The 25,472-nt window shown below is 39.5% G+C and overlaps 1 protein-coding gene across 11 annotated transcripts in view; it reads left to right on the forward strand.

Annotated features, from left to right (window-relative positions):
- The window catches only part of SIPA1L1 (signal induced proliferation associated 1 like 1), a 373,204-nt gene that overhangs the window by 250,591 nt on the left and 97,141 nt on the right, over positions 1–25,472 (forward strand). For all 11 annotated transcript variants that reach the window (XM_065940374.1, XM_065940373.1, XM_065940380.1 and 8 more), the window contains 2 exons: positions 8,504–8,634; positions 14,087–14,275. In XM_065940374.1, coding sequence (XP_065796446.1) covers positions 8,504–8,634; positions 14,087–14,275 — 320 coding nt within the window. The remainder of the gene's footprint in view (positions 1–8,503; positions 8,635–14,086; positions 14,276–25,472) is intronic.

The following is a 25,472-nucleotide window of genomic DNA, read 5'->3' on the forward strand; positions in this document are numbered from 1 at the left end:
TCAAAGTTGTGATGAGAATAATTGATATTTTGATATGTCTACAACGGTAATATGATATGAAAACATCTCATGATTTCTGTAGGTGTCAAAGTCACATGTGCAGCTGATGATACTGTAGTTGGTTGGCTCCATTTATAATTAATGGAAATGCTACATTTCATTTAGAGGATAGTGAAAATAAAGATGAAAATTTTTTCGTTCAAGTTCTTGAACCCTCTAATTTCTTTCCATAGACAAGTTTAAAAGCCTCTGACCTTACATAAATGCTCTTGCTATGTAACTTTCCCCCAACGTGTCCAATTATTTACATAAGGTAGAGTCCTGTAAGTGAAATGGTGTGAATTTTATGGAAACCTTGATTTTTATTGCCAAATTGTTCTTAAAAAAGCTTAGGCCAGAAAGGTTCTACTCCTATTTTAAGACTGTGTAGTGTTTTAACGTTTTCTTGGCTACCTTGAGTATTTGCCATTTTTATTTTAGAATATTTATTGTAGGTCCAAAACATTTCAACTTCATTGACCACAAGTAAGACTGAATTATTTAAATAGAATTATTGGCTATTTGTCATAGATAATAGTCAATTAAAAATCTTCCATTTTGACAGTGATACTGTTTTTCCTTTGTTTCAAATAGAGTTTTCTTTGTGCTTTTTCCTTTCGTCATTTGAATGCAATTCATTAGTGTTGGCCTTGCTTCAGTTAATGTCTATTTTTTATTGGCAGGTTGGGGGGCTTCTGAGGGCTGCTTAGTCATGTGAGGCTTTAAGCCTAACAATGTGATATAAGTTTTTCAAATAGACCACCCTAATTTTTAAGAGCTACCTATGGAAAAGAAGAATTGGAACTTCAGAGTACTGTGCACTTTGTAAATGTGGACAATTACTCTTATGCAACCATAATTACAGGCTTAGTGGAATGCTTTGGGACAGAATTCTGGACTGTGGCCAGTCCTGTGTAAATGTCCCCATCCATTACTCTGACCTGCTTTTGATTATGATGCAAAGTCCTAGGCTATTTAGTTCTCATGGAACCTCCGCCCTTATAATTAGGATGAGCCCTTTGGGGACCTGAGATGGAACCTCTGAGTGGTGCTCTTCTCGGAAAGAGCCATTCTTCAAACGCATGAATCCTTATTACCTCCACTTTGGCAAATCTGTGTTTTCATTTTTAAAGAATATACTGTTGTTGCTTGTGTTTTCTTTTTCATTTAATTATTTTAGATCTGTTCTCTCTTTGTAACCTAGTTGTCAGTCATATTTAGATGTTGTAAGTCGCACAAAAATGAAATATCTGAACAAATTGCACTCAATAGGCAGAGATAAGTACCTTATTAGAAGCATGTGCTATGGTGAGTGGTTTTCCCAATTGCATCTAGATTCTCTGTCTAATGGAAATATTGAGGGTAGAATTTATGATGTTGACTGCACTGATGCTGACATACTTATAGCCCACCAGGTAGACTATTTCAAGGGAAAAAGAATTTAAAATATTCAGAGTGGTAAAATGATTTTAATTCCAGCTAGGAAAGTTGTTGTCATTCCATTCTTTGACCTGCTAATAGATGAGGCCCATGTATGTCAGCTTAGTAGTATCTTTAGGACCCCTGTCGTACAGTGAATTAAGATGCCTTTTTTAGAGGAAATGGAAGAGTTTTCATTTCTCCTTCTACATAGCCATTTAGGGTAATTAAGATTAGCATGTGACCATTTTGATGACTTTGACATATGTTGCTATAATGCTTTCTAAAATGGTTGGTACCAATTCGTGGTGTCACCAACAGTGAAGGAATGTATTCCAGCCCTACCAAGGACCATTTTTCCCTTCAGAAGTGTTGTTGCTAATTTTTTGAGGCCTGAGATAGTAGCTGTTTTATTTGCTTTCTGTGTCTTTGATTTCTGTGTATCAGTCTATTTTCCCTATTTAATTGATAAATTGACAATTCTAAAAGAAATGTTTTAAGCCATGCACCTTGTGGCTCAGCTGGTAAAGAATCCACCTGCAATGTGGGAGACCTGGGTTTGATCCCTGGGTTGGGAAGATGCCCTGGAGAAGGGAAAGGCTACCCACACCAGTATTCTGGCCTGGAGAATTCCATGGACTGTATAGTCCATGGGGTCGCAAAGACTCGGACACAACTGAGCAACTTTAACTTTATACTTTTACAAATTGTATATAAAAAAAGATTTATTTTTGTTCATAATTACAAACCGTCCAGATTATGCTGGTCTCTGGAAATGTACAACTGAAATGCTAATGTGAAATCTGCAAATATTATGAAAACCAGTCCAAGCAGTCCAAAAATTGCTGGTTGAAGCCCTGTAACTCTTGTGACTTTATTTTTGTTTCCTTCTTTGCAATTAAAATGCCAGGCTTTTAACTTTTTATGCCTTGTGCACATATCCTTATCTGTAGCTCATAACTGGGTAATGTGACTGTGCTTGATCTAATCATTTGGAGCTTTGAACACTGACTATGTTCCCTCTCTAAGAATGTGAAAGTGTTATTATTTATTACTGTGACTGTGTCAGCCAGAAATATGGCTATTTGCGTGCAATGTTCTAGTAATAGCAGAACTACTCATTGGTGTTCTTTGTACCATCCTTGTTTAAATGTAAGAACCAGAACTAATTAGAACTAAAGGTTAAAAATTTGTTTAGGTACTAAAGATGAAAACTAAAACTGAAGGTGAGGGGAATCAGTGATATATGGGTAAAATATTAATATTTCTCCCTTTAAACACAGCGAAACCTTGGCAATATAGTACATCAGGAAATAAAGCCTTATGTGTGATCTGACTAGTTACTCCTTAACATGTCTGAGTTCTGGTGCTGCTGTGTACTGCTTGTGGCTGGAAAGTGACTTATTCTCTCTAAATCATAATTGCCGCATCTGTGAAAAAGAAGGCAATGCCGGTATTTTCATAGTTGACATGAATATTAGAGTGCTTGGCAAAGTGCCTCACCTCACTGCATTATATCATTCTAATGTAGTGATTGCAGTACTGGGTTTTGGCATTCCAGTATGCTGGCACAGAAATATCATTATTTTTGGTAGTATAATACCCGTATTTCAATTCATCCATCAGCAGATTTATCCACCCTACTTGAGTCCCCATCCCCTCTTTCCTCCCCCTTTCCTTCCTCCGTCTTTCATCATCAGAGGCTTCCTGGCCTTTCTTGGACACTTATCATCTGCATCTCCCCCATACTTGGACCCTCTCTCCCCCTTCCATCCCTCCACCCCCCAAAAGACAAAGCTGATTGTAGGTATGACTGGAAGAGCTCTCTGCATCTGATGGGTACCATGGCGCTAGCAGAGGGTGAAGGTGCAATCCATGGCTGATGGGAAGAAATACACGTGCTGCAGCGTGGAGACAGTGCAACGTGCTGCCCCAAGACTGTGGTCCCGAGAGGAAAGCAGCATAGTCCAGTGAACTTGAAGGACAGGCAGCAGCAAGAGTGGCCAGACTCAGGATCCTAAAAGGCTAGATGTTAGTTATGAAAAAGTCATTTGTCTTGATATCAAAGTTTAAAGACTCAAAAACTGAATTGAAGGTAATTTGCTGAACCAAACTTCTCTGTTAGCAAATTACACTTTGCATTCGAGTTTTGAAGTGAAAAAGTTGTATTCACATCAGAAGGATTTTTTTTTCCCTATAGTTTTGTAATCCTCAGGGACAGAAAAAAAAAAAAAGGACGGTGGACCAAAAAACAAGGCATTTATTGTAAGAATAATTCTTACTCAAGTTGAAAGACTTTTTGAACAAGCAGAGTCTGATCATGACAGTAGTGAATTTAACACAGGAAACCAGAGCAGTATCTCCATCTCTGTTGATGGAACTGAAGTAGATGAAGGCCAAATGGAAAGGCTTGCTTGGAAATAACAGCTAGAGCTCTTTTTCAATAAAAGAAGATTGATGTTCCTGAAAAACACACATATAAATTTTTAAAAGATCTTCTCAGAGTTTTCGAACCAGAGATGGATTTTTTGAACACATAGTCTGAAGAAAGTGTTAGAAGTTAGTTTATAAATGGTCTCATCAGCATTCCCTCAGCTCAGAAATGTACTTTTCAGCAGCTAGGAAAAAGCACACAAAAATCTAGCCAGGGCTTGATGATGACACACAAAAAATCATTTTTTTAAATCAACCTTCTTCATTTTTAGGTAGGATTAGTTTCTTTTTAAATATTTTCTGCCACTTTATACTAAAATGATTGTGTTCAATATTTGTATTTTTATAAATTCATATTTTTCTGTAGTAACCTTTCTAAATTTTTGCAGTTACAATGTATTATTTGGTTTCCCTAATTTGTATTTCTCTTACCAGTTTTAAAATTAAGTTTTATCGTTACTATGCTAAGTACACACTTTCATTTTGCTTCATTGTTCAAGCGCTCTTTGAGAAGATGTCTAAATAATATTTCAAATGTGACCCTGAAGGATGCGAGGACTTAGTCAAGAGGAGTTAGTTGGTGGACTGTCCTAGACAGAGTGCTTCAGGTGAGACAGGCACAGTGAGTTGACAAGTTCAGGATGGTTGGTTCTCGGAGTTCAGATGAATGAAAGGTCCAGGTTGAAACTGGAATGACAGGCTGGTGACAGGCCACAAGGGCCCTTGAGAAGGCTTGAGTAGTATCCAAGGACTGTTGGGAAACCAGCGGAGGGTTTGAAACTTAATAGTGATGGTCAGGCTTGCATCTTAGAAGCCAGTCATGAAAAGCTAATTAAAAGGTGCTTACTCCTTGGAAGGAAAGTTATGACCAACCTAGACAGCATATTGAAAAGCAGAGACATTACTTTGTTAACAAAGGTCCATCTAGTCAAGACTATGGTTTTTCCAGTGGTCATGTATGGATGTGAGAGTTGGACTATAAGGAAAGCTGAGCACCGAAGAATTGATGCTTTTGAACTGTGGTGTTGGGGAAGACTCTTCAGAGTCCCTTGGACTGCAAGGAGATCCAACCAGTCCATCCTAAAGGAAATCATTCCTAAATATTCATTGGAAGGACTGATGCTGAAGCTGAAACTCCAGTACTCCAGCCACCTGATGCGAAGAGCTGACTCATTGGAAAAGACCCTGATGCTGGGAAAGATTGAGAGCAGGCAGAGAAGGGGACGACAGAGGATGAGATGGTTGGATTGCATCACCAACTTGATGGACATGGGTTTATGTGGACTCTGGGAGTTGGTGATGGACAGGGAGGCCTGGTGTGCTGCGGTTCATGGGGTCACAAAGAGTCGGACACAGTTGAGCGACTGAACTGAACTGAATCTGTCAGAAAACTCGCAAACATCCAGGCGAATGATGATGTGGATAAATCAGTGGCAGTGGGATGGAGGAAAAGTAGGTGGATTACAGAGCTCTTTAGGAGCTAGAATTCAGTGGGCATGATGGGGGTCAGGCATAAGCAGCTAGAGGAATGTGGTAGCAGTTACTCCAGTCGGGGTTGCAGGGAGAGCTGTCTTGGTCTGTGTGGAAGGCGATAGGTTCACTTTTACAGATGCCATGGGACTCCAGATCACGAGTTTCATTTGGTAAAGAATGGGACATCTTTTAAATGTGAAGATCTAGGGCTCACAGATGTGTGGAGTGGACACGTGGATTCTTGAGAGTAATCAGCATTGGGAGAGGACAGAAGATTCTAGATGGGAAGAGGAAGAGAAACTGAGTAAGAAGAGCCAGGGCCAGTGGAAGAAAAACCGAAAGAGGGTGGTTTTGGAGAAGCCACTTTCTAGAAGTGTTTCTGGGGGGGAGAAAAAAGGAAATGCCATTGGCAAGTTATGATGAGTTTGAACAAGATAAGGACCCAGAGTTTCTGTTTGTTTCAACTTTATGGCTGACTGGTGACTGTGCAAAGGCAGTCAGACGATGGGAATCCTAAAGTGAAGAATTAGGTATCTCATTCAAGAAGTTTCCAGTGGAAGAAAAGAGAAAGGAGGTAACCTGGAGGTTGGTAAGAAACTGAGGGCAAGTGTTGCGGTTAAAGATGAAGGAGACCTGAGCCTGAGTAAATGGTGATGGGTATGAGCAGGTAGAGAGGGCAACTTGGAGATACAGGGAGGGTGATTGGGCATCCGTGTCCCTGGGAAGGTGGAATTGAGTGGAGGCTAGAATTTCAGGAGAGACTGGGTTTATATTGTAAAGCAAAGGAAGTACAAGTCTGGATCCGGCTAAGTGTCTGTGAGTGATGGTGGAAAGTGAGGCAGTTGTTTCTGAAAGGGCTCTTTATTTTCTTTGTGATGTGGACAGCATTATCTGCTGAGATTGAGAGAAGGTAGATGGGGGGAGTTTGAAGGAGAACAGAGAATATTTGAAATATCTGCAGTGGAGAAGGGGAGCGAGAGCTGACTGGGGACAGCTTGAGGAGGAGTTGAGGTTTCTGACGGTAATTGGTGTTGGCCCCGTGTCTTTGTGAATTTCTCCAGCAGCAAAGAATAGCAGTCTCACCTGCCCTTCCTGAGCTTTGTGGGAAATGTTTGAGGAGTTTCTGATGAGTCAAGGGTGGAGTCCATGAACAGGATATAGTGAATGTCATGGTCATCTTGGACAGGTCCATCGCTGTTCTGTGCTGCAGGGTTAAAGTATTCTCTGAAGTTTTGAAGTGTGTGAGGCTCTTTGCTCCTTCAGTGAGTGTCCCCAGACTGCTGTCTTGTTGCTCTTTCAGTTCGCATCCGCTTTTTTATCCTGTTTCTATCTCCTCCCTTTTTCTTTTCTTCCTTATTGTCACTGGTCTGTCATATTGCTGTCTGCATGCAAGTCTCTGTCAGCCCTACACTCTGGACTTTGTCAGCATCTGGATTTATCACACCTCTGAAATCAAGCTGTGGGCTTGAAGACCAGACAACCACGCTTATTAAAATTATGTGCAAAGTAAAAGTAAATAACTTCTGAGTGTGATTCTCATGTGCTATGTTTTGAGGGTGTACATAAGTGTTTGTACATGGATTTTGTGATGTTTATTGGGTTGTTTTATCAGCTGTCCATATATGAGATGCTTGTTGCCTGTGTTCCCATTGTGTTTCCCTTATGTTGAATTTCCATGAATTGTGATAATATTCTTAGATAGCTCATGGTATTAATGATTGTTTTTTATAATTATTCTTTAGTACTTACAAAGCATTTTCATATGTATTACCTAAATTTAGAACTATATGATTAGATATTTTATGCTGTTATTTCTTATTAGTCTCATGGATTTTCAAATACATATTATGTATGAGAATAACGTGTATTTTCAAATATTGATGCATTTTGTATGAGAGTAACCCATCATGTCACAACTCAGTCATTTAACCATATCACATGTAAATGAAATAGGGCAATGTAAATAAGTATTTTGGAGGTTTGAAAAGTAAGTTATCTGCTCTAGCTTTTTGTTTATTTGGGCTTTTTTTTTTTTTTAATATATATAACTTTCTCATCTGTGAATATCTTTTGTCTATATCAACAACTTTAATTTTTTTACAGAAGTATACTTAGGTGTACAGTAAGTACATATCACTTTGTACATTTTCTGTAAATTGATTTAATTTTGACCCCAACCTTCCTTCTTGTTAGGAGGAAGATAAAGTCAACACCAGTCATTTGGACACTTTGCCCCACCCCCAAGGTTGTTCTAAAGTTTGGAGTCTGGAGAAATGCCAGACATTGAGGAGAGGGCCCTGAGCTGCCATCAGTCACCTGGCCACTATGGTGGCCTGGGAGAGGCCCTCACCCCAGCCCTCACATCCCTCCAGATGCAGCGGCTCTGCCGGACGCCTTTGGTGCTTACTATGCGGGAACCTTTGGTGAGGCCCGAAGCCCTGGGTCTGGGCTTCTGCCTCCCAGGGGCACTTGGAAGCTCTTCCTTTGAGCTAAGACTCTGTCTTAACCTGGGCAGTGTGGGAGAAGAATGCTGCCAAGTAACTCTCAGACCTCTCTCCTCTCTCCTGTCCGGGGAGATCCGTTTTATTTGTTTATTTAGACCATGCTGTGTGGCATGCAGGATCTTCCTTTACACAGGGATTGAACCTGTGTCTCCTGCATTGGGATCACGGAGTCTTAACCACTGGACTGCTAGGGAAGTCCCTGGGGAAATCTTTTTTAATCTGCAGGAAATCCATCTATCTTCAAGCTTTGTTCTCAGTAGGTTTGGGGGGGGAGGAGTTTGGTTGATGTGGTTTTTAGTTGATGCGGTTTTTATAAAAGCTAGGAAGCCCTGATACAGTATAGCCTGTTTATAGGGCAATAACACAAATTTCTTTTTAAAAGTAAGGTAGTGAGTTGCAGAGTAGTTAAAAAAAAAACTCAGCAGGCCACCTCTGTTGTCCTACCACTTCTGAGACTAAACCTACATTGATTGCTCAGTCTTTACTTTTATAATTCAGTGAAGGATATTAATTTTTGTTAAATATGTTTATATTTTATTGATATAATTTCTGAGTGATTTAAATAGTAAGCAGCATATGACATTTTTTAGTGTGCTGTAAATATTCTAATTTTGTTTTGTCTTATTGTACCTAAGAACACTGGAACTATTTTGGGGCTGATGAGAATCTTGGTCCAGTGGCTGTGAGCATTCGAAGGGAAAAACCAGAAGAAACGAAAGAAAATGGATCTCCCTACAACTATCGAATAATTTTTAGAACTAGTGAGGTAAGTCGCACATGAGAAAGAGGCTTAATTTAAGTGAGAAAAAAAATAAAGTCGTAGCAGTAGCAAAGCAATTAAATTTAATAGCACTTGGTTACAAATGTCTTTAGAATAAACAAAGACCCTTTTCATTCATTCTGGTGGTGACAGGGGTGGACAAAATGATTAGATCTGGACCCTTTCTTCCCATCCAGCTTTGGATAGATGCAGTAAATGAATGGGAATTTTGATTCACAGAAAGATATGTTCATTAAGTGTGACCCAAGGAAATTGGAGTCCTCAGAATCCCAAATTGGATATTACATATCCTGTTTGGGCAGCCGGAAGGCAGTGAGCCAGCTTGAGGAGCCAGAGGGGGTCAACTAAAACTTAACTCACTTTTTCAAACTATTGTTGAGGAAGTTTCTTGACCCGGGAAAAAGGAAAGGGACTCTTCTTGGATTTTTTCTTTGCCATCTTGGACCTATTCTCGGAGGCTTAAAATAAAGACTTTTGAACAAGAGGCTGTCTAATTGTGGGTAAAGTGGGTCCTTGGAGCTCTTTAAGGAACTAAGTACACATAATATGTGAGTTTCTTTTTAAAGTGAAATTCAGGTGAAAAAGAGAAAGTGAAAGAAATTGAAAGTGAAGTCGCTCAGTCATGTCCGACTCTTTGCGAGCCCATGGACTGTATCCTACCAGGCTCCTCCGTCCATGGGATTTTCCAGGCAAGAATACCGGAGTGGATTGCCATTTCCTTCTCTAGGAGATCTTCCTGACCCAGGGATTGAACCTGGGTGTCCCACATTGTAGGTAGACGCTTTACCGTCTGAGCCACCAGGGAAGTCCAAAAGGAGACAAAAGAAAATAGCCAGCAAAGCGTTAAAGAAAAACTCTGGTGGCAAAGATGGTAAAGAATCTGCCTGCAATGCAGTTTTGATCCCTGGGTTGCAAAGATCCCCTGGAGAAGGGAATGGCTACCCACTCCAGTGTTCTTGCCTGGAGAATCCTGTAGACAGAGGAACCTGGAGGGCTGTAGTTCATGGCATCCCAAAGACTGGGATGTGACTGAGCAACCAAATACATATATGTAGTATTCAAATATTTATATATAATATATATGTATATTTATTCTCAAAAGTAAAATAAAAGCAAGCAGTAGAGTTTGTCATGTGGAGACTGTTAAAGCTCTGCCTGATTTCCAGACTCAAAAAAATGACCTCATGACCAAGTTTGGGACTATGAGGGAATTTTTTTGTTTTCTCTCTAAACATGTGTATAGTTATGCCAGCTATCAATTTATTGCCTCTCTGAGCCAAATCACTTTAGGATTGTTGTCATACATTAATGCCTAATACCCCCTTGAGGTAGGTAGAAAATAATGGTTTTGAAACTAGTTTAAATAGGGCATTTGGCTTCATTTCCCCCATTGAATACAAGACAGGTTGCAGGGGTTGGCTTCACTTAGTAATTGTTTCTCAGCTTCAACTCTGGGGAAATTAAAAATAGGATTTTTAAAGGCACGGCTTTAATATCTAATGTGTTGCGTTGAGTGGCCCGAGAGGAATGAAGAACTCACATGCTCTAGGGTCCTTTTTCTTCAAGCCAAAGCTGATCGTTAAGTAGGGTCAGTTCTTTCTTTTGTTGAATGTGAAAAGCACAGAGAATGCACTATGTCTTTGAAGTTGGATGTAGGTAGTTGTTCCTCTGTCCCCACCAGCTTTCTCAGAGCCACGCTTACCTCCTCCCACCTGTTTCTATCCTTCTGTGCTTAACCCTATCCCCGCTTCGTAAGACTGCTCTGATTTAAGTCTTCATCATCCTTTTGCTTTTCTATATTTTTTGTTTCATTTCAGTTCCGTCTTGCTCCTATCCTATTCTTCATGCTGGAGGTTGAGGCTTTCCAAGGTGGCCCTTTCTTTCTTTCTTTCTTTCTCAGATCCTGTCTCTGCTGTCCACGACTGTCCCTTCCAGCTTCCCTTGTCTGCATGCTTGGCTGGTCGCAGCCTCTCTCTCCAGGTTGGCTGCTGACCTAAGTGAACGTGGTCCCTTGGCCGTGGTTGGGGAACCACGCTCGCCGCCTTCTGTTTTCTTGCCTCTCCCTGCCTCAGCCTCAAATGCTCCACCTACACCTCCTTCCTGTAATTACAGTTAAATCACACTTGAGGATTCCTTGATCCTTTCCTACTAACCCATTCGATGGGCCCCCGGGGCCATTTCCTTACCATTTGATTGAAATATCCAAGTCAAATGTTGTTTATGGTTCATTACCACCTGCTCTCATGTTCAAATTAATGTTTAACTGATGACAACCCTTTTGTTAGAGTTGTTCAGGCCAGAGACCTGGAGGCCCTGTTCGACTCCCCTCTCGCCCCCACCCCGCCCTCGGATCTGGTCTCCCCACAAAACTGGTTGACTCTGTCTTCAGAATGTGTCCAGAATTCAACCGCTCCTCCTATCTCACTGCTCTGCCTGGGCCCAGACCACCATCATCTTCTCTTTTCTTCCTTCATCTTCCTTTAGGCCTGCATCCTCTTGAGCCCAGCAGGGATCCTTTAGAAATGTAGTACAGATTCTGTGATTCCTCAGTTCAGAATCCCTTTAGGGATTTCCAACTTTCAGGAAAAAGCCATTCTCCTCCCTAGCCGGGGAGTCCAGGCACATCTGTCTCTGACCTTGACCTCGCTTCATCTTTTCCAACCGCAGTGGCCTCCTTTCTTCTGGGCAACTGAGGACAGCCCTGCCTCAGGGCTCCAATGGTCCCTATTCCTCTGTAATCAGTGTTCTTCCCCAGGCATCCTTATGGGCATCACTCTCTTTTCCTTTTGGCCTTTACTGTTAAGCCACAGGGGCCTTCTCAGCCAGTAGATCTAAAATTTCTACTGTCTCATATCCCACTTCCAGGCTTTTTTTTTTATTTCCATGAACACCACTATCTCACACATTGTACTTACTTATTTTATTCATTTTATGTCTTCCCCCTACTTGAATATAAGCTCAGGGATGTTGAGGACTCCAAGTTGTTCATGGTGGTGGTGCTTTAGTCGCTAAGTCATGTCCAACTCTTGTGATCCTATGGACTGTAGCCCGCTAGGCTCTCTGTCCATGGGATTTATGACTGCACACCTAACAACTACAATAGTCCTCCACCATTTCATTACTTCCTTTTTCCCTCACATTTATTTAATTCATTGCTACTATCTTTTGTCTTTTTTTTCCTTTCCGATAGAAATAATCCTTAAATGTGGTTTAATTGTAATATCTTTATGAGGCTTTTCAAAGAAATATACTAATGAAAGTCCTTTGATAGAAATATCTCTGGATGTTGGTCCCAATCTGGAGCTCTTGCACTTCGTAGGATGAACAGTTGACTGACTATTTAATAAAGTAGGACTTAATTCTTATGCCTTGGTAGGGATTTCTCATGCTATTAATTTCCTGTCGAGAAAAAAGAAAGCAGTCTCCTAAGTGACATTCCAGTTGCTTCACAAATGGCGTCAAGATAACAGAAATACAAACATATTTTTCATTTTAATAGAAATAATCATTACACACTATAAAGAAACCAAAAAAAGGACTTAACATGTATTTGTAAATGTGACTGTTTGTTTATGAACAAAATCTCTGGCGTGAGTGCTTTTAAGCATAGGTGCACAGGCATATAGGTGGATTCTCTGCTTGTTTCTGAAAGTCATTAGCAAAACATACCAGTAACACTGGTGGTTCAGGTATAAAAATGAGTCATTCTTTTTCTCATCTGCTCAGACTTTTCTGGAGGTGAGCTGCTATCGTCATGTGGTCCAGGATTAGCAATGCTGCCTTAGCATTCCTGGTCTGGGGCTCTCTCAGTTGGAAATCCGTCCAGGCTTTGTATCTTCCCGACTCTCGACAGGCATTATCTCATGAAAGTAGGAGTACAGGAGTTGTTCAGCTATTTCTCATGATGTGAGAAATTAAACAGAAATCACTTCTGTCAAATTAAATATTAAGTCACAGAAAAGGATGTTTTTTTTACCCAAGTGTTATTTGAAAGCAGACTATAAATGAAAGAAAAGAAACCAATCAAATGAATAGACTGCAAATAACCTCACGCACCTTTTTCTTGTCTTGAGAGTCAGAGGTTGGTGAACTTGGCTTTTCCTACCCTCATCTCTCTTTCCCTTCTGTTGGCACCTGTTAGAGGTTTCACTTTCCTGGTGATTCTTCCTTTGGTTCCCATTTTCCCTGGTAATTCTCTGTCACACCATCTTGCCTGTTTCTTGAACAGTGCAGCTTCTTTCAAGCTGTATTCTCTGTAGTTTCTTTCTTGGGCAGTAGCAACTGGATTTTCTTACGTCATCATCCGCATGCAAACAATTTCTGAGATGGCCTGTTGGTTCTGGGTGAGGTGCACACCCTTCGAGGTACACTCTGCTGGGGACTCTGGCCCACCCACAGCCCCCTCTGGCTCACTTAGATCCCGCTCAGCTACACTGGTCTCTCTTTCCTCCTCACACCCTGTCGTTTCCCATCTCCACACCTCTGCTCTCTGACACTGTCTTTTTGTACAGTTTTTCCTTGAAGGCCCCTTTTTAGTGCTACGCTTTTCCATGAGGGCCTTTCCTTATGCCCTGACCCGTAGCAGTCCTTTTTCTGCTTTTGTTATAGAATCTGACTTTGTTAGATTTTTCTTAGTACATATATCCTCCTGGATGGATATTTCTTACCTCTTTTCACACCATACTTGGTCTTCAACATTTACTCCTTTTGCAGTATAATGCCTTATAACCTACATGCTTAATGGAAGTTCATTCAACTTAATGGTTTTAAGTCACCATAGAGTGTTTAAATTGTACTAACAACTTTGTCACATGAAAATTCCTGAACATGAAAGCTATTTTGCTTCTACAAATCATCATTACTTAAGGAAATGTCTTTGCTTATGTTTATATTTCATAATAATAGCAGAGTTCTTAAGACATGGGGGAAAGCACAAGTCACTTTAAATTCTGTAGACAGTGGCTGTGTACTGACTTTAATCGTTGTCCTATCATAGCAGCATTTGGGGTTAGGAATAGTTTAAGCTTGTCAACAGTGCATTATGAAATTTAAAACTCTTCCCCTGCCCTTACCTCTTACAGTTCAAAAAGGTATAACATCCAAATTCTAAGCATTTAGTCTTCAGCTGGTCTCTGGGATATCTCCTTAATTTCCTGGTATTTGAGTAAGTGACATTGTATAGCTGTATAGAGACCTTGGTCTTCCTGAGCTCTTCAAGGAAGCGTGTACTCTTTGGTATTTGATGATGAGTTCCGTTGGACTTGCCTGGGTCTTCTTGAAAGTACTGGGCTCGTTTTTCATACATAAGGTATCTTAGATCACTTCCCCCATCCTTTCCCCCTCACTGGCTCAACTCATCAGCTGTCACCTCCAGCTCCCTAAGGGGCCCTCACACTGGTTGTATCAACTCCTCTCGCTGGACGTGTCTCTCTTTCAGCTCATGACACTGAGGGGGTCAGTGCTGGAGGACGCCATTCCCTCAACGGCGAAGCACTCAACGGCGCGGGGGCTCCCCCTGAAGGAGGTGCTGGAGCACGTGATTCCCGAGCTCAACGTTCAGTGCCTGCGGTTGGCCTTCAACACCCCCAAAGTCACAGAGCAACTCATGAAACTGGATGAGCAGGGGGTGAGTGTGGCTCCCAGGGGAGGACATTTCTGTTGCTCGGGCTTCCCACTAAACTTCCAGAATGAGACCTGAGTAGTTCTTTTTTGATGGGGAAAACTGATACCATTTATTATGAAGGATCTTCTCTTTGCAGTTACTCATTTTCTTTTTTCTTAACTCACTGAACATTTCTCATCTGATGAAATTCTCTGTGTCAGGATTGACTGATATGGTACTTAAACAATGTTCAACTCTTTTGGTAATCTTCCATTAATGCAATGAATTTTTCAGATACTCCAGGAATAAGTGATAGCAAAACAGTAGCTGATACTAATGATCATATTCACCAGGCTCTGTTTTAAGTACCTTAATATATAATATATTATCCCAACTTATGTCCCAACCCCAGGAGAATGGTACCATTTTTATCCCCACTTTAAGGATGAGGAATCTGAGACACAGAGAGAGGGCTAAGTAATAAGTCCAAGTTCACACAGTTAATAAGTTCAAAGCATGTACTGGGGACCACTATACCATACTGTTCTTAAGAGCTTTAATTTTTAGTCTATTAGTACCACCAGAGATGTATTTTTGTCAAGATTTTTAATTACAAAATTCAGAATTAAAAAACATCTGGATCCTAATATGTAACAAAATGAAAATACTCAAGATTTTCTCACCTCCATACTTCCTAAACCTTAATGTGAGGTCATTAATCCAGATAGAAATGAGTGATAGGATAATTCATATAGAGGGGACAGAGAAGTAGAGAATGCAGAGCTGTAATCCACTAACTGAAAAGTGTATCCACATTCTAGTTGGAATCATCTGAGCATGTGGGCTAGTTTTGTTAGACGTTGTATTTATATACTCTTATTTTAACTCTTTCTTTGAATATTTTCACCATAATGTGTCTTGACTGAGTGGTAATAGCTTTTCCACTGCATTTTTTTAAAGAGTCTTCAAGAAGAAAAATTGGTCCAGTTATTGAATTCCATTCTATGAACAAAGTTTGATAGAATTTTCTTAATTAGGCAAAAATTTGAATTTTATTAAAATGAATTATAGTGCAAAGTCACAATTGCAAGGTTTGATTCAGTCTTTTAACTCAGCTGATGGGAATATATTATTAGATATTAGATGTAACTTTTCTAATCATTGTTCCTTTTATCCGTCATCTTAAGCACAGCTAATGTCTATTCCATATGTATATTTCAAGTAGACTGTGAGTATCCATATTTATAACACATCAATTTGAGCACTTTGAATGCTTGGGGCTTCCTGGTGGCTCAGATGGTAAAGAATCTGCCTGTAATATAGGAGACCCGGGTTCAATCTGTTGGTCAAGAAGATCCTCTGGAGAAGGAAATGGCTACCCCCTCCAGTACGCTTGCCTGGAAAATTCCATGGATAGAGGAGCATGACAGGTTATAGTCCATGAAGTCACAAAGAGATGGACACAACTGAGTGACTAACACTTTCAGAAGACTACTGATACATAAATTTAACTATTTTGGATGCTGTGTTCCAATAAATATTTTGAGCATTTATTCTAACGAAGAGTAGAAAAATGATGATTTATTTTCAATTTTACAAGTTCAAGGGAAACAACATTTAGACTGATAATATAGGGGATGAGATTTGGGGGCTTCCCAGTGGTGCTAATGGTAAAGAACCTGGCTGCAAATGCAGGAGACACAAAAGGCAGAGGTTCAATCCCCTGGATTGGGAAGATCCCCTGGAAGAGGGCATGGCAACCCACTCCAGTATTCTTGCCTAGAGAATCCCATGGACAGAGGAGTCTGGTGGGCTACAGTCCATAGGGTCACAAAGAGTCATATATGACTAAAGCTACTTAGCATGCACACCTCCAGTACAATCACATACTGAACATTCTAATTTCAACAGATTAAACAGATTATTTTGTGTAAAGGATGATTTTTTTTCCTTTTCACCCTAGGTTTTACTTAAATTAAAAACTGACTGCCCCAATTAGAGATATTTTATGGGATCCCTGGCACATTTCATGTCTCTCTTAGTCTTTACAAAATTTTAGACCACAGGTAGTGCTGTTCTGTGATAAATGCTTTATGGTTCCATCCACAAGGACTTCCCTGATAGCTCAGTTGGCAAAGAATCCACCTGTAATGCAGGAGACCCTGGTTCGGTTCCTGGGTAAGAAAGATCTGCTGGAGAAGGGATAGGCTACGCACTCCAGTATTCGTGGGCTTCCCTTGTGGCTCAGCTGGTAAAGAATCCATCTGCAATGTGGGATGCCTGGGTTTGATCCCAGGTTTGGGAAGATCCCCTGGAGAAGGGAAAGGCTACCCACTCCAGTATTCTGGCCTAGAGAATTCCAGGGACTCTCTAGTCCATGGTGTTGCAAAGAGTCAGACACGATTGAGCAACTTTCACTTCCACAAGGAAAGATAAAAGCACTATAACGAATTTAGCTTAAAGGTACATTTATTTAATTCACAAAACTGTCCTTTACTCTGAAATGAAGGGCTTCTTATTTTTGTTGCTACTGTTCGGTCACTAATAAGTCATTCTGACTTTTTGCCACCCCAGGGACGGCAGCATGCCAGGCTTCCCTGTCCTTCACTATCTCCCAGTTTGTTCAAACTCATGTGCATTATGTCAGTGATGCCATCCAACCATCTCATCCTCTGTCGACCCTTTCTCCTCCTGCCCTCATCTTGGGGGATATTAAACTGTTTATCCTTTCCTTCATAAATTATTGATGATCCTATGTGTTAAATGTTTCCTATAATGCTTTCTCAGTGAAATTACAGTTTGGCAGTCTAGATGAGTCTCCCCAGGTTTATTTTGGAAATTTTACTAGACAGTAGAATCTAGAAGTTTAAAACCTGCTATTCTGTGTGAGCAGCTCTATATCTGAACTAAGGGATACCACTCCTTGGCCTCTCTTTCTGTTTATGTATTCATAGCATTTAAAGCCCAGGATTATACTGATAAAAGACAGAGGACACATACTTAGGGGCTTAGTCTAGGGAGTCGTATTTTTGGTAAGGAAATTTTGCTAATGCCTTGGAATCCTTTTGAGAAATTGATTATTCTGGTGACTTTACAGATAACAGATTTTGAAAAAGGATTGCCTCGAGGTGCTTATAATGCATTTGAATCACAGCAAAATGTTTTTAGTTTCCATCTGTGTCATCATTTTTTGAAATTTCATGCTTTGTACATCTTTATATTTAAAGAGATTCATAGTTTGAATTGTGTATTCGTTGCTCAGTCGTGTCCAACTCTTTGCATCCCCATGGACTATAGCCGATGACTGAAGCAACTTGGTACACACACACATAGTTTGAACGCCAAAAAAAAACAACTCACTGAGAGGAGCCTCTACAGCTCCCTTTAAATTTTACTTAAATAATTCCTTTAAAATATTTTCTACTTTAACAGCTCACATTATTATTCTCAGATAAAGAAAACACTATTTGCTTGCTATATTGTGTCATTTTGCCTTTCAGATCTTTGGTGCTTTTTTTTTTTCATTTACCATTTTTAAAAGCTAAAATGAACAGAAGAACAGATGTAAGTTATATCTATATGATATAAAAGATAGCATCTCACAAAAATATAAAAATTTGTTTCTCATTTGACTAGACTCTGATATTTATGTGGGAACTGAAGTTGACATTTTAGTTCCCCAAGTTTTAGGAAGTGATCGTGTGCTTCGTGGCTTACCCATGCTTTTACATTCACCTTCCTCACAACTTCCTGGGCCTTTCCCTCTTGATTGATGTCCATTTCCATTATCATCTGAAGGGCAATCAGAAGATGAAATAACCTGCCAATGATTGCACATGGTCATGAATTTAGAACAGCTTGTGACTTAGCAAATTTGAATTAACTCTGGATTTAGTTTTCCCATCATGGTCCTGGATCTTCACTTATGAGATAATTGAGAGCATCTCTTATGATGAAGACACTTTAGATAAGTATATATGTTTACTTATTACACTGTTCTAAGCTCTTTACCAGCATCATCTGCTTTAACCCTCACGGCACCCCTGGATGGTAGCTTCCAGTTATTGGCCTTTTACACTTGAGAGGAATGAGGCTTTCAGAAGCAGTACTGTTTTGCGTTAGGAGTCCTGAACGCTGGATATGCGTTTGCATGATACTAACTTTGGCTTTTAAGATTTGCAAGTTTTCATCTCTGGCTCAGATGGTAAAGAATCTGCCTGCAAAGTGGGAGACCTGGGTTCGATCTCTGGGTCAGGAAGATTCCCTGGAGAGGGGAATGGCAATCAACTCCAGTATTCTTGCCTGAAGAATTTCATTAACAGAGGAGCCTGGCAAGCTATAGTCCATGGAATTGCAGAGTCAGACATGACTGAGCTACTAACGCTTTCACTTTTACCACATATCAAATTATTTTGATCTTCCAAACTACACTGTAAAGTATCAGGAATTTCATTATCTATTGCCAGCTTTTTAATAATATGGGTAATTCAGTTGCTTTTAGATTTGCCATATCAATGCTGTTTTTCTTCATCGGTCATTAAAAAACACCTTTATCTCACCTACTCTGTGCAATGGAGTGAAAAGATCTTTCTACCAGCAGTGAAAGTGACATCGAAAATGAAAAGAGAGTGAGAGATCATTATTCCAGGCCCTCTGTCAAGGATCTCACAAGTGTAGAGCACTTAATGCAATGCCAGACACATGGTAAACACTAAATGATGATAAAATAACAACTGTTAGTAGCCGTTTACGTGCATTATCTCATTTCATCTTTATAAGCCTCATGCTGTTACATAGTATAACATATCGTGCTTACTTTTATAAGTAAAAGCATAACTTTTCAAATCCAGTAAATGTTCAGTGACCATTCTTTGCAGATTTTTATTAATAAATACTGTATGCTAGTAAGACACAGTCTTTACCTATGAAGGAAACAAAGTCATAAATTGCTGTAATAAAAGGTGGGTTTAATATAATGAGTGTAATACCAGAACTGCTAACAAACAGGCCAGTGGGGCAAAGTCACGATTAATCAGATGGGTCAGGACGAAATGGACCTTCCATCGGTCCAGAAGATAAGCGGGTGGCGGTCTAGACTCAGAGCAGTGAGGACAAAGCAGAGCAGGGCAGGAGCGTGGGGTGTGCGTAAGGGACACCAAGCAAGCCCGCGGAGCAGCAGTGTCAGGCAGTTACAAAAATAGATGTTTTTTTATTGAGCAGTGACTAAGCCAGGAACTGTGAAGCAATTTACATGAATTATTTTAATTAATCCTTAGGTTCCTTTGATGTAGATGCTATTATTGTTCTTGCTTTGCTGACAAGAGCACTGAGGCACAAAGAGGGTGAAGGACCCCCCCAAATCACAGTTAGGGTATGCTGGAGGCAGGTCTTAAATCCAAGCATTCAGACCCCAGAGTCTACTTTCTTTCCCAATACACTCTACACCCCATCTTCCCATTCTCTCTTCTTGAGTAGGAGAAGAAACTGGAAATATGGCTCCAGGTTTTATTGCTACCGGCTGCAGAGCTCAATAGTAAGTATAACATGCAAAACCCAAGATCAGAATAGAACTTAAAAATAAAGTAAAATTGCCAGTCTGCAGTAGAGAAAATTGGAAGACCTGTTTTCATTAGGAAATGTCAAGTTTCATGTACATAGTAGTGATTTTATATAAATCAATATTTCCACTGTATTTCTAGATACTTATTAAAAATACAAAGAAATGAAAACATTTATTGGATTCTCTGTTCTTTAAAATGTTGGCCTTCAAATTATTGAAGTTAAAGGGGTAAAGTAATCATATCTAATTAGATCTGCAATATACATCTCAAGAAGAGATAAAGGGAAAAAAGCAATCTTTATTTAATAATGAATAGTACTGTCCTTTTGATTTAGGGAATAAATGAAATTCTTTGCTGACTTAGCCTGTTCATTGCCCTGGTGTGTTATTTTATTGATGATAAATGAGTTTGACCAGCCACTTTTCTCTCTGATTCAGGCATCTGGAGTTAAAGAATGAGCCGTAGGGGAAACAACATTGTCTATGAATGAAGCTTTGGCAAAACAATTAACACTCCTGACATTTTGATCTTCTTCTAGATTATGATATCAGTTAATGCATGTGTAAAGTTCAGAAGGCCACCAGCTTGGTTCCATATGTACATTATCAGGAAGAAATATACATGACAGTCATCAGATCAGGGAAAGAAGCCCGTGGCATTGGTCTTTTTCTCTTGTCTGCTCACAAGTAATGATTATTCTGCATGGGCTCATCCATGCTATTTGCCTGGCTGAGGCTGGGGTGGGTGACTGGATGGAGTCCTTTCCAGAGGTAAGATTTATGATTAATATTACTGAAAGCAGTAGCGTTTGGAAGACATTTGGCTTAGTAGGACTATATAGTGAAGGAACTCAGCATGGCTAAGACCTGCAGTAAGGACTCTGGTTCACAGTCCAAAAAGATAGAGGAACTGATTGTAGATATTTTAGTCTTCTTGATTTTAACTGAATTGTGCTTTAAATTCAGCGTTAAAATAAAAAACTAGTTTCCTTTCTATAGGACTTTTCTGAATTAGCTTTTAATAATATCTTCACTGGGCCAAAAATCAAAGTGTTTACATTGAAGGATCCCATTTCTACCCTGTTCCTATCTCTCAGCTCTCTTCTCCCTTCTAGTTTCTACTTTTATTAGTTTCTTATGTATTCTGATGTTTCTTTATACAGATACACCAAAAATGGGTATGTAGTCTTATTTCCCTTTTTCTTATACAAAATATAACATGATATACACATTTGCATTTTCACTTAGTAATACATTTTGAAGATCTTTCTATGTCAGTACACAGTAAGTTTTCCCATTGTTTTTAATGGCTGCATAATATTCTGTTTAGTTGCTGTACCAAAGTTTTATTTAATCAGTTTCTTTATTAATAGACATTTAGATGGATTCCAGTCTTACTGTTACAAACAATGCTGCAATGAAGAACCTATTCCTATATAATCGAAATTCATCTTAATATCAAATCAGTACAAGTATATAAATCATCAATTTAATACCCAGTATGAAGCTTTCTATTTTTGTGAGAACTTTTACACAACGTATTATTATAGAATATTTATATAGAATGTATATATTGAATATTTCCTCTATATGTGTATAGAATACAAAATGTGTGTCTAGAATATTTCCTTTACATTATGCCAAAGATAAAAATAGAATCTGTGCACATGTATATAAATAATTTTGACAGCATTTCAGGCAGATTTTTTTTTAAATGATTTTTCTACCCAGTATCCATATGTCGTTTTTTAAAGCAGTTTGATTTTTGTTAGTAAATTCCAATGAGGACAAAGTTTCTAACTAGCAATTTTTTCACTCCCAACATTGAATTTTTCCAGTCTCTCTGTCATTCTTTTTGGAGGACAGTACAGTGATAAATCTTTAGAAAGTACTTAAAACAGTTATCATGTTTATGAAGAACAAACCAAAGTAAATGCTGTCAATATGAATCACAAGGATTTGAAAAATGAGCAAGGTCTTCATATCTAGTAATGGCAGAATAACTTGTCTCAGATCAGCCTACCCACTGGGAATAATCAGTGCTTTTAAAAAATAGATTTGGACTTTTGCTTCTAGAAGCATGGAATAGATGCATTTGCTAAGTACAGCCACTGTATATAAAGCAAACGTGAATCTGAAAGGTGAAAAGAAGGAAGTAGACTGGCTGGGGATCTTGGGATGAGGAAAGCCATAATGGCACAAACAATAAAAACTGAAATAAGAGGAACTTGTTCAACTTGATTAAAAAACAAAATACACCTATAAAACCCCTGCCCCATAGATCATAGTTGATTAAAGACTTAATGGTAAAGACAAAGATGTATACAGCCACCATTGCTATTCAGCATAGTGCTAAAAGTACAATAAGGCAAGAAAAGGAAGGCATGTGGATAAAGGAAAGGAAAGCATGAAAGTGTCCCTATGTCAGATAACATAATAGTCTGTGTCCAAAACCCCAAGAAATCTACCAAAACTTGTTAGAACTGTAGGCTGTGTCCAGCATGGTTGTGTAATTCAGCATTAACTCAAAAAAATCAGTTGGGTCTCTTTTAATGAACATGGGGAAAGAGAAAATAAAATACAGTACCATTTATAGTCCTTCAGTAAAAAACGAAATAGAGAAACCGAAAACAGCCCCACGCAAATATATCCAACTGATTTTTGACAAAGGAGTAAAAATATTCAGTGGAGGAAACGTAGGCTTTTCAAACAAAGGTGATGAAACAATTACATAGACAAAATAATGAACTTGACCTAAACCTCACACATTATAATAGAAATTTATTTAAATGAGTCATAAGTTGAAATGTAGAACTTTAAAAATCTGTGACAAAGACATAGAAGAAAATCTGTGACCTGAGGAATAGTGAAGAGTTCTTAGATATGATATCAAAATCTTGGTCTAGAAAAGAAATAATTGAGAAATTTGGGTTCATCAAAGTTAAATCATTCTGCAGCACTTTTTTCCTTGGGCATGTGCTGATTTGTAAAAGGCTTGGGGCTTAAGTGTGGCCAAAGTACAGATTAAAAGTTAGGTGACTGTTTAGAGTTTTCATTGATTTCAGGGAACCTGCAGAAGTAAAAAACAGAGGTCAAGGATCATTGGAGAACTTGGATTTGCTTTTTAAAAAAATCAAATTGAAATTCTAGAACTGGAGGGGAAAAAAAGAAAACCCCAGAAGTTAAAAATCTCAGCAAATGTTTTACAGAGCACATTAGACACAACAGAAGAGAAAAATGATGAATTGAAGTTACCAGAAAATGTTTACTTGAATAATGTAGACAAGAAAACATGAGAAATACAGAAAAGTGCCTAAAAGACATGTGGGCCATAGTGAATACATGGGTGTAATGGAATTCCCCAAAAGAGGAAGAGAATTGAAAGCAGTATTTGGAGACATAATCGATGTCTGAAGAAATACCCCTAGAGAAGTTTCCAAAACTGATGAAACACACACGAGTTAAGAACAGAGTCAAGGAACTCTGCCTATGGTAAGCAGGGTAGATACAAAGAAAGTCAGATATAGGTCCATTGTAGTAAAAATTGCTGAAATTAAAAGAAAAAAAGAACAATCTAAAAATAGCCAGAGGAAAAAGTACATTCGAAGAAGAATGTAAGACAGACAATTGGATTAAAATTAACCATTTCCTGATCTGTAAAATATAAAAGGTGGAAGCCACATTTCTAGAATGCTGAAAAAGAAGAATTCTCACTAGGAATTTTACCCAGCAAAAATACTCTTTAAAAATATAGATGGACAAATTTACAGTGGGGAAAAAATAGAACATTGATTGTCTGAGGCTGTCGGTTGATACAGGCATATATAGCAGATGGGAACCAGGGGGCTTGGGGTGAAAGAAATGTTCTGTATTTTGATTGAATGGGGGTTTGTTAGAAATCATTAAATCGTATGCCTCAAGCAGATGCAGTTTACTGTCCAGAAATTATATGACTTGAAAATGGAGGCAGATTCTATTTCCAGCCAAGATTAAAAGAGAAGAACTAGATTTACTTTCCCATCTGAAGCAACTTTTAAAAACTAGGCAAACCAATGGAACAGTGGTTTTTATGATGTTGAAGTCAGGCAACAAAGGACAATGGGAACCAAATGAACAGTAAAAATCACACCAGCTTTCAGCCTGAGATCCCAGGCTGCACAGCCAGGAGGGGCCACCCAGTCGAAGCCCAGAGGTCTCCCCGATTGAAGACTGAGGTGTGAGTCCAGGGAGATAAGGATCTGCTGAGCTGGATACTGGTGCTTTCCTCGCCCAGTTGTGTCCGACACTTTGTGACCCCATGGACTGTAGCCCGCCAGGCTCTGGCCATGGGGATTCTCCAGGCAAGAATCCTGGAGTGGGTTCCCATGCCCTCCTCCAGGGGATCTTCCCGACCCAGGGATCAAACCCAGGTCTCCCGCATTGCAGACAGTTTCTTTACCATCTGAGCCACCAGAGTAAATGTGAGTATTTGAGGAAAGTATTTGCAGCCAGGGTAGGAACCAGCCAAAGATTGAGCAAGGCACATCCTCAGACCTCTGCCTGGCTGACAACAATGTCTGCTCTCAACAGGCAGCCTGGAAAACCTCATAGTTCCCATGGCATCGGGTAAAGTCTTAGAATGACTTTGCCTCAATAATGGGACAGGATTATCCTCAATTTAAACAGTACTCTGATAAGACCTATGAGTTTAAAAGGAAAAACTGAAAGGATCAGATTATTTCCAATTAACTGTGTCCCAGAGCAAAGCCCAGGCACCCCTCAAGGGTTCATGGCTCACACTTTGAGAACTGCTAGATGATGAGACACCTCATAGTAAAAGTTTTAAATCCCCAGATTAATGGAGACAATTTAAAAGGTGTTGTAAGAAAGGAAGAAATGGGGATTTTTCTCATGATCTGTGCCACCCCCAGTGGTGCCTTCTGGTTGTGACGTCCGGAAGAAGAGGTCAAAGTACAGAACTTTTTAAGAGGTCCCTGAGAACTTGCTTATTCAAACCTGTTACTATTGATGGCGGACCCTGACTATATCATGCATCTTTCCAGGAACTCGGGGCTGTATAAGCCAGATTTTGCTGTACCTGCTTCTATGATTCTGTGTTAAAGTGCCTATTTTATGAGAAGGAAGAGCAGTTCTATATACTGTTGCTCCCAGCTGTGGGAGGCCATATCACTTTTGGTGGCTGTTGAAAGACACTCATCTCAAACAGAACCTTAGTCCTGTCGGATTGACCATAATCACTTTTTACAATGCAAACACTTGTTGAGAGTCCAAACACTTCCCTCAGTGCTGCGTGAACGGTTGATACGGAGTTAGTAGATAGGCAAGCCTGGAACTGTAGAGCATGACTCCATGAACATCCAAAAGCAAAATCCTAAACAGTTGGATAAACCCAACCTGTTTCCAAGATGGCTTCTGACATCATCATAACTATTTTAATCATTGCAGGAAAATATTATTTATTCATAGATGTGTGTCTTTAAAAAAATCCTGTTTTATGTAACATCATGACAATTCAAATCCCCAAACCATAGCTCTAACTCCATTTCCAGTTGCTCTTTCTCTTGACATGTTCCTTATTATACTTAAATAACTCCTCCTTAACAACTACTCATGTTCTGAGCGGGGAACAAGGTTGCTAACTAAGGATTCCCGGAACCTGAG

The sequence above is a fragment of the Muntiacus reevesi genome, chromosome 7 (assembly GCF_963930625.1).
Source record: "Muntiacus reevesi chromosome 7, mMunRee1.1, whole genome shotgun sequence".
Taxonomy (NCBI): domain Eukaryota; kingdom Metazoa; phylum Chordata; class Mammalia; order Artiodactyla; family Cervidae; genus Muntiacus; species Muntiacus reevesi.